General features: G+C 40.3%; 1 protein-coding gene across 2 annotated transcripts in view; it reads left to right on the forward strand.

Annotated features, from left to right (window-relative positions):
* The window catches only part of LOC107675326 (collagen alpha-1(II) chain-like), a 41,712-nt gene extending 33,524 nt beyond the window's left edge, over positions 1-8,188 (forward strand). For both annotated transcript variants that reach the window (XM_016469624.1, XM_016469625.1), the window contains 10 exons: positions 3,354-3,411; positions 3,553-3,660; positions 4,111-4,164; positions 4,329-4,436; positions 4,529-4,582; positions 4,998-5,105; positions 5,383-5,671; positions 5,779-5,966; positions 6,088-6,330; positions 7,311-8,188. In XM_016469624.1, the coding sequence (XP_016325110.1) occupies positions 3,354-3,411; positions 3,553-3,660; positions 4,111-4,164; positions 4,329-4,436; positions 4,529-4,582; positions 4,998-5,105; positions 5,383-5,671; positions 5,779-5,966; positions 6,088-6,330; positions 7,311-7,457 (1,357 nt within the window). In that variant the 3' untranslated portion in view covers positions 7,458-8,188. The remainder of the gene's footprint in view (positions 1-3,353; positions 3,412-3,552; positions 3,661-4,110; positions 4,165-4,328; positions 4,437-4,528; positions 4,583-4,997; positions 5,106-5,382; positions 5,672-5,778; positions 5,967-6,087; positions 6,331-7,310) is intronic.
* The last annotated feature ends 880 nt before the right edge of the window (positions 8,189-9,068 follow it).

The raw sequence follows: 9,068 nt of genomic DNA on the forward strand, positions 1-9,068 counted from the left end.
TGCAGTAAAGCATGGAGGTGGTGATGTCCTGTTATGAGCTGTTTCTCTGCAGCAGGGACTGGAGCACGAGTCAGGATAGAAGGAAACATGGATAGGACAGAATACCATCAAATTCTTGAGGAAAATCTGCTGCCCTCTGCCAGAAAGCTGTCAATGGGAAGAAGGTTTACCTCCCAACATGACAATGACCCAAAGCACACAGCAGAACTGACACACAGAGGCTGAAGGAGAAGAAGCTGAATATTCTTGCATGGCCTCGTCAGAACCCAGACTTGAACCCCACATTTAACTGAACTTGAGCAGTTCTGCAAAGAAGAGTGGGAAAATATTGTAAAGTTAGTAGAGATAAATCCCAGCAGACTAAAGGCTGTAATTAAAGCAAAAGGTGCTTCAACAAAATACTGACACAAGGGGCTAATCCTTTTTCAAACTCACTGATTCTGTTTTTTTTTTTTGTTTTTTGTTTTTTTAACATGTTGGTGTTTTATCTTTCAGTAGGATGTTATACGCTGCACTGCGTAAATACAGCTGGATAAAACAAATACTGTGTCCGTCTTCTTTTCAGGCTGCAAAGCAACACACATGTGATTATTCTAAAGGGGGGCTGATTCTTTTCTAAACCCACTGTATGTTTCATATATTACATTCTGCACAAATCCAAATGTGTGAGTTTTGCTCATGTTTTGTGTGCTTGGCGTTACTTGCATTATATAACTCGTTTTGAAATCTAAGTCACAGCACATGATAAAAAGCTGTGACTTATAGTTTGGAAATTACTATAAACCAGTGGCTCCCAATCCTGGTCTTGGAGTCCCCAGCGCTGCACATTTTATATGTCTCCTCAATCAAACACACCTGAATCTAATTATCAGCTCGTTAGTAAAGACTCCAAGACCTCAAATGGGTGTGTTAGATAAAAGAGACATCAAAACTGTGCCGTGTCAGGGGCTCCAGGAACAGATTGGGAAACACTGTGCTAGTAAAGACCGAATATTTGACAGAAAAAGTAGTACTTGCTCACACAAGTCATAGCGTGGTGATGACAGCCAGCAGACTTGAGTGTGCAGATGCAGCTGTTTGTAAAGTGCTCCCATTTCCAATCCCAAAACTGGCATTTAGAGCCTGTGCTTTGATCAGGTTGAGCAATTTCACAGCTTCACTGAGGACACGCTGAAGATCATTTGGCGTGTTCTTGTCTAGGCTCGTCTATGTATTATACAGTGAATCCACATGGCTGTCATCTTTAACCCTCGCAATGAGACAGCTGTCACGGCCCATCACTGACTTTGTACCATCGCTGCATTTTACCAGTTTATAATATGCTCTATTATGAAATCGTTCAGTTAGTTGAAAACGGCTTGTTTTGTCCTCCACTTCAGAATGTAGTTGTTGAAGTCTCTCTCCGGTCCAGTGTATTATTGCCAGTAGCTACTAATCATGTCTTTGCTCCCTGCCTTATAGACAATGCTAATCTGGGAATTTACAGGATTTTCAAGATTTTTGCATCCTTATGGACAAATTTCCTGAATGTTTTTTCCCAGATATTTACAGGTTCATTGCATTGCCTTTCCGACATTCCCAGAGTTCCCAGTTCCCCCATCTAACCAGAGATCAATCTTTCTATAGGTTTCTGACACCAGTTCAAACAATGGAGGTTGAATATGCAGGTTTAAATATGCAGGTTAAATAGGTTTACATATTTATAATACCAACTCTAGTATACTATTTGTACCATTGCTAGTATTTTAATGCATTTAATACAAAGAAAGACTAAGTCAGCTGCATCTCATCAACTGAAATGTAAAACCAGCTCTTCATTTCATGCACAAAATTCCAAACCCAAAACTGAACAAATGTTCCTTCCGTTTCATACACGAGTGGATGCAAAAAAAAAGAAAAAACTTTTTGAACAAAATGCATTCATCATTGAAGTGTAACTGCATTTTGTAATGAAACTAACTTATTTAATCAGTTTAAACCCAAAAAAGAAACCAATAAAATAAACTCAGAGAAACAACAAACCAGTTCTTTATATAGAGCAAAATATGAATGATTCAAGTAGAGCACTGTGAACGAGGATTTTGGTTTCCAAACTGCATTTGTAAAACAAAATTCACCAAAAAATTATAATTTTGTCATAACTTACTGTCGCTCATGTCTTTCCAATTCTGAATGACTTTCTTTCTTTCTTCTGTGAAACATAAAAGATCTATTGAAGATGTCTCAGTGTTGTGTGTGTGTTCAGCAGCAGTCATACAGGAATGAAATGGCATGAAGCTAATTAAATGAGGGCAGAATTGATATTTTTCGGTATCAACTGTACTGAAATAATGAATGGCTGAAGTGTTTACTACTTAGGGCAGTGGTGTTCATTCCTGTTCCTGGGGATCTGCCTTCCTAAAGTTCACCTCCAGCCCAAATCCAACACACCTGAAGCAGCCCATCAGGATCTTCAGGAGAATTTGATCATTACAGACAGGTGTGTTGGATCAGGCCTGGAAGTGAACTGCAGCACTCTAGGAACAGGAAAAGCCCATCCTGACAGCTATAAGATGAGCTGTCTCGCTTGCAGAATGTGCTCACCTTCATACTCCTCGTATGATGAATTGGTGCGAACCAGCTATCCTTACGAAAAAGGAAGCATAATGCCTGTTAGAATTTACTTTTTCCCAGATTTAGCAAACAAACATGTAGCAAACCGTGAAATTAACATGAACACAGAATAGCCTAACCGCCACAAGCTATTTCTCTATGACCAATTCCCCATAAAGAAACTGAGAGTGTAGCATCTCTGGCTGTTGGAGAGGAGAGGAAAGGAGCAAATCCAAATGTAGATACAAAGAAGTGTTAACCAGGTTAACACAGTGTTAAGTGTTTACATGGTTAGGGCTGTTTGGATGACAGAGTAATGAATGATTGAACATTTCTTATGGACTTACTGCAAATTAAAAACTCTGCTTCCACACACTTACTGGTAAAGCAATGTAATTTTTTTCATGAATCTGAAAAAAAGAACACAAACCCCATACCTAATTTTTGGAATATATAAGGCCATTTTTCCAAGGCTTGTACCATAAATCTAGTTGAACAAGCTCGGGGTTACAGGACTGGTTTTGAATTGACAAAACCAAACCAATATAAACCAGTTTTACCGTTTCCCAACAAACATGAAAACCAATCAACAAATGTGTATAAAAAATAACAATGGTATAAAACAATAACAAATGGAGTTTAGGTGCCTTGTACACAGTTGCTTGTTGTCTTGAAGCTGAGATTAATCAGTACGCACATACATGCTGTACGTACATAAAGTGCTCACAGCGAGTTTAATATTATAATTTTAATTTTTTTTTGCAGGGCAATCCCGGATCTGATGGTCCTCCTGGCCGAGACGGTTCTGCAGGAATAAAGGTGGGCATCAAAGAGGATGTGTATATCCATCTACTTTCTTATAAGGCCTCCATAGACATGGTTTCACTAAGCTGTCCTTGTTGTTGTGTGGTCTGAGTTATGCTTGCTGACTCACTGCATCACAGTCTGTGTTCTGTTCAGGGTGACAGAGGTGACACTGGTCCAGCTGGCGCTCCTGGTGCTCCAGGTGGTACTGGTGCTCCTGGTCCAGTCGGACCCACCGGCAAACAGGGAGACAGAGGAGAGGCCGTAAGTACAGATTCCTAGAGATCTGAGATTTTTTACCATAAATGTTCTCAGTTTGAAATGAATGAAAGCTATTTAAATAAATAAATTCAGTATCGATACTCATGTCATTTTTCTCAACAGTGTGGAATATGTATGAGTGACTTTACTGCAATACAAATGCTATAAAAACACCAACCAAAATTGTTGAGACATTCCAAGCTTTCCTAGTTGAATTTCCCTTAAAATGTGATGTTGCATCTGGAAAGTGGTATGGCTGGATGGGATTATGTCTCAAAGCTGCCATTAATACATAGTAAAAGAGTGGAAAGCACAGGCCTTTCCAAAAATACACTACTGGAAATGACTAGACAAAAAAAAAAAAGGATTTATGATTTACAATAAGTGATTTTAAGCCAAAAGATGACATTTTTCATAGAACGCACTTGATACACTCATTACTTTTAACTGTAGGGACCCAAAGGACCTGCTGGACCTCTGGGGCCTGCTGGAGCTCGGGGAATGCCTGTGAGTGCTTCTCTTGCCACACATGAGTAACAATCTGGTCCTTTTCTTGATTTATTTACTTGATTTTGCTTTCAATGGTCAATGTGCCAATTTATGCACAAAAATTGAATGTAGACTTTATAGATTTAATGTACATTTGCAATGCTCATGTCCATTAATTACAGGGCCCACAAGGCCCGCGCGGAGACAAGGGAGAGGCTGGCAATTCAGGTGAGAGAGGACAGAAAGGACATAGAGGTTTCACCGGTCTTCAGGGTCTACCTGGGCCTCCTGTAAGTTGCTATTTCTTTGTGACATATTCAGCTAAAGCATTCCATATGCAGATACTGAGGTAAGATATAATGTGATAACATTCCACACACAGGGGCAACCTGGTGACCAAGGAGCTTCTGGACCTGCTGGACCCGGTGGAGCAAGAGTATGTAGCCAGGAACATTATTACTTCATCTGTATTTACACTGGTGTCAAACCCTGCAGAGTTTAGCTCCAACCTTAATCAAACACAAGGGGCCTCATTTATAAAATTTGATCTTAGAGTGTACCTATGCTAAAACCCACAGCAACGTTCATATTTTAAAAGATCATTGACATGGAAAAGCACCATGTCAGGGTTTAAGCAGATGTACACACTTTTCCTTGTGGCTATGTGGGATGGTTATGCAACATTTTAAAAATGAGGCCCAAAAATTACTTGAAAGGTACAGGCAAGTATGTTGGAGCAGGTTGGAACTAAACTCTGGAGGCCAGCAGCCCTACAGGAGCAGGATTGGACACCCTTGTACTATGCAAACAGGTGATGCTGTGCTGAGACTTAGACTTCTGACTCTTTCCAGGGACCCCCAGGCCCTGTTGGTCCAGCTGGAAAAGATGGAACCAATGGTTTGCCTGGACCCATCGGACCCCCTGGACCTCGTGGCCATTCTGGAGAGACTGGGCCTGCCGTGAGTAGCAAAGCAAAGACTAGATCTATACAGCGTTATCCCCAACACTTCATATTTTGTTTGCCCCCCTAGTTAAACACACCTGAATCAAGCCAGTTAGTAGAGACTCCAAGACCTGAAATGGGCGTGCCAGATAAAGGAGACGTTCAAAATGTGTAGTGTTGGGGATACTCTAGGACCAGGGTTGGGAAATGCTGGTCTTAAAAATTCTGATTAAAAGAAGTTTGCTGAAACGTAAGGCCATTTGTTTAACAGTAAATACACTGCTTCTCCTCAGGGCCACCCAGGAAACCCTGGTCCCCCCGGTCTCCCTGGCCCACCAGGGCCTGGCATCGACATGTCTGCTTTCGCTGGTCTGTCTCATCCTGAAAAGGCTCCTGATTCCTTGAGTTACATGAGGGCAGACCAAGCCGCCGAAGGTAACGTTCAGCATGATGCAGAGGTCGATGCCACTCTGAAATCCCTGAACAACCAGATCGAGAACATCCGCAGTCCTGATGGTACTAAAAAGAGCCCGGCCCGCACCTGCAGAGACCTGAAACACTGCCACCCAAACTGGAAGAGCGGTGAGTTTGGCCTGCAGGCATGAGCAGGCCTTATGTGGGAGAGTTGGCTTCTGCCTTGATAAAGTATAGGTGATATGTGCTGTAAATAAAATTCTGTCTCTCTGTAGGTGAATACTGGATTGATCCTAACCAGGGCTGCACCGTAGATGCTATGAAGGTGTTCTGCAACATGGAGACCGGCGAGACCTGCGTTTATCCTAAACCCACCAATATCCCACGCAAGAACTGGTGGACTTCCAAGGGAGCTGAACGCAAACACGTTTGGTTTGGAGAAGCCATGAATGGTGGATTCCATGTGAGTCTTTCTCTTTCTGGTCCTGTTGACCCTTGAGTTGGATTCAAGACTATTCAGAACTATTCTTTAGGATTTAGATCATCTCTGTCTAATGTACTTTCTTCCATTTTTCCATCCCCAGTTTGGCTATGGAGACGACAATCTGGCACCTAACACAGCAAGCATTCAGATGACTTTCCTAAGACTGCTGTCCACAGAGGCCTCGCAGAACCTCACCTACCACTGCAAGAACAGCGTTGCCTATATAGATGAGGCCACTGGCAACCTGAAGAAAGCTCTGCTGCTGCAGGGATCCAATAATGTGGAAATCCGAGCTGAGGGCAACAGCCGCTTCACATATAGTGTTCTGGAGGACGGCTGCAAGGTGAAGAAACACTTTTGACCAGGCTTGGGATTTAAGAATTTAATAATAATAATAATAATAATGGAAGTGAATGTAACCATAATAGTTCTAGAGCTGTTTCAGTGCAGCAAAATGACACAAAGGCCCTGTATTGCACCTGGTATTAAGATGTGTTTTGGTCGATCAGTTCACAAGTAGACGAGGGAGACACATTCCCGTTCACACCTGCTGTTTTAATCCATCTCTTCTGTCCACTTTCAACCAACTCAGTATTTCTTTTGAGGAGAGGGTCTGTGGGCCAGTGAATGTGGGCTTTTTCTGATCTTTCGATCTAATATTGTGAAATAAACTCATGCAATTTACATATTTATAAAGCTATTTTTAAAAAGTGCACTGCATGGATAAAAATTCTGCTAGACATATCAGTCAGAATTGCACTGTGAAAAAAGAATCACACATTATAATGGCATTCATTATAAAAAACACAAGCCTATAAACATCTATTAATGCTTATAAATGATATGTTGTGTGCATTCTAATTTTGTTAGTTAACAGATAGGAAATGAACATCGTAATGTTTAAAGAATTAGCTCAGTCAGCGAGAGTAGGTGGACTTTAATGGCTGTTCGAACACATTTTCATATGCGTTTTCAACTTCGTCTGGAAGTGGTCAGAAGTGGAAAAGCTCAAAACATGTTAGAGCCCGTTCACACCTGTATTTAGCATTGACCACTTGTGATCGGATCAACAAAAACTCATCTTAATACCTGGTGTAAACGGGGCCAAAGAGAGCAAGTAGACAACAACGCTTTTGTGTTTTTGTCCTCACAGGTTGTATTCAACACCAAACATACAGTGCTACCAGTATAATGTGATTCACAAACTCAGGAAATATTGTTACACTGCTTTCTAAAAACAGAAAAGCAGTTTAGTAGAATGCAAAAACATGTTCTGTGTGAACAGACTCCTTACTGCGTTTTTTTTTTTTTTTGTCCCCACAGAAACACACAGGACAATGGAGCAAGACGGTCATCGAGTACAAATCCCAGAAGACTTCACGCCTACCCATTGTGGACATTGCGCCTATGGATATTGGAGGAGCAAATCAGGAGTTTGGAGTGGATGTGGGTGCCGTCTGTTTCTTGTAGAAAAAGAGGAACAGATGAAACTGGGATACAGAACAAATGAGAGCTATAACACACACTCGAGAGCGAGGAACAAAGAAAGAAAGAAACTAAAGAACTAGACATTTTTAAGTGGGACATCTTTATGACTAGAAAAAAAAAAGTGCTTCCGAAAGTATTTTTTAGGATATGCACTGGTAGACACTAGAGGTACTCATCTGTGACTGACCTGCCATTCCCTGACCCTCGGCACTCTCCATCTCCAGCGTCTGGTCAGAACTCTGGGAACATCTCACAATCCAACGGAACACTACATAAGGGAGTATGCCAGAGAAAAAGACAGCAGTAGAAGTGTGTCTTGGTTTTATTTATTTATTGTTAAGGTGCTGTTTCCCCCCTGTGCATTTGAATCAAGAGTTGTACATCAGTGAGTCCCACACTAAGTGTTTTATCATGTTCATCTATAATTATGGGACTCACACATTTTACAACAGCCTGAACTTTGACAATCACATGCAAGTGTTCGTCCTTCTTATCACCACAGTGTATGTAAATTACTGTGCATTAAAACATAATCAATGGTGCTAATCTTATGAAACACGCTGCATTTTTTTCCAACGACCAGATATATATAATAGACATCTAATTGTTTATTTGTGTATATGTGTTAATGCATTAAAGTTAGATTTTTTCAGCCCTATTATGCCACACTATTCAATGTACTTTTAAAAGAGATGTTCCACATATGTGGTCTGTAGCCCAGTTTTGAGTTTTCTTTTTTTAAGCTACCTCATGCTGTAAAAAAAAACCATCACAGAAAAAGTAAAGCCTTACTAATTTGTAAAGTCAGCATTAAGCCAGACTGTGCTCTGGTCAGAGTTCAAAAGAGAAATGTAGTTCTTTCCCCTGCTCCATGCTACTCTTTATAAAATAACTTTATTGAATGGCCCTAAGCACATTGGGTAAAATTACCTTCAGTCTCACAGCCTGTCCTTTGAAAACCTATGTATGTGATTGTGGAAAAGCTAAGAACTGTCTTATTGTTTTTATTTTGTTATGTTTTTAATGAATGCAAATGTACGACCTAGACATTGCTTTTATCCCTTTTCCTCATTTTTTGTTTCTTTGTTTTAGATGCACTCTTAATCATAGGTTAAGAGCGCATCAACCCATCTTGCTTGCGTTTGTTGCTTTTTACATTTGTTGCTTTTTTTGCTAAAATAAAAGGATAGTACATCTTTGCTCAGTTATAAAGTATTGGGTTACAGAGGTGGGTTCATTTATTTTGTCTTCGTTTTCTTGGAAAATACAGAAAAAAATTACAGCATCACAGCTTAAGTAAAATAGTTCATTATGACAGTCGTTAATATTTCAGAATATTTCAGATAATACATCTGTGTAGTGCAGTAGTGCACACAGTATGGTCTGTCAGTCCGGTTAGTGTATTTATGTTTAGTAAATTTCAACATTTGTGCCCTGTTTTTCTATGACTTTTACCGTAGCAACAACACATACAATAATTTCTATTAAATAAATAGAGTAATGTTGGTATATCTTTGACGGTTCTTCTTATGATTATGATTTAATAGCATGCCCTTGTGAATCAATGAGGATATTAGAGTGACACTGTATAAT

Source organism: Sinocyclocheilus anshuiensis, unplaced genomic scaffold (assembly GCF_001515605.1).
Source record: "Sinocyclocheilus anshuiensis isolate Anshui unplaced genomic scaffold, SAMN03320099.WGS_v1.1 scaffold1948, whole genome shotgun sequence".
NCBI classification, from domain to species: Eukaryota; Metazoa; Chordata; class Actinopteri; order Cypriniformes; family Cyprinidae; genus Sinocyclocheilus; species Sinocyclocheilus anshuiensis.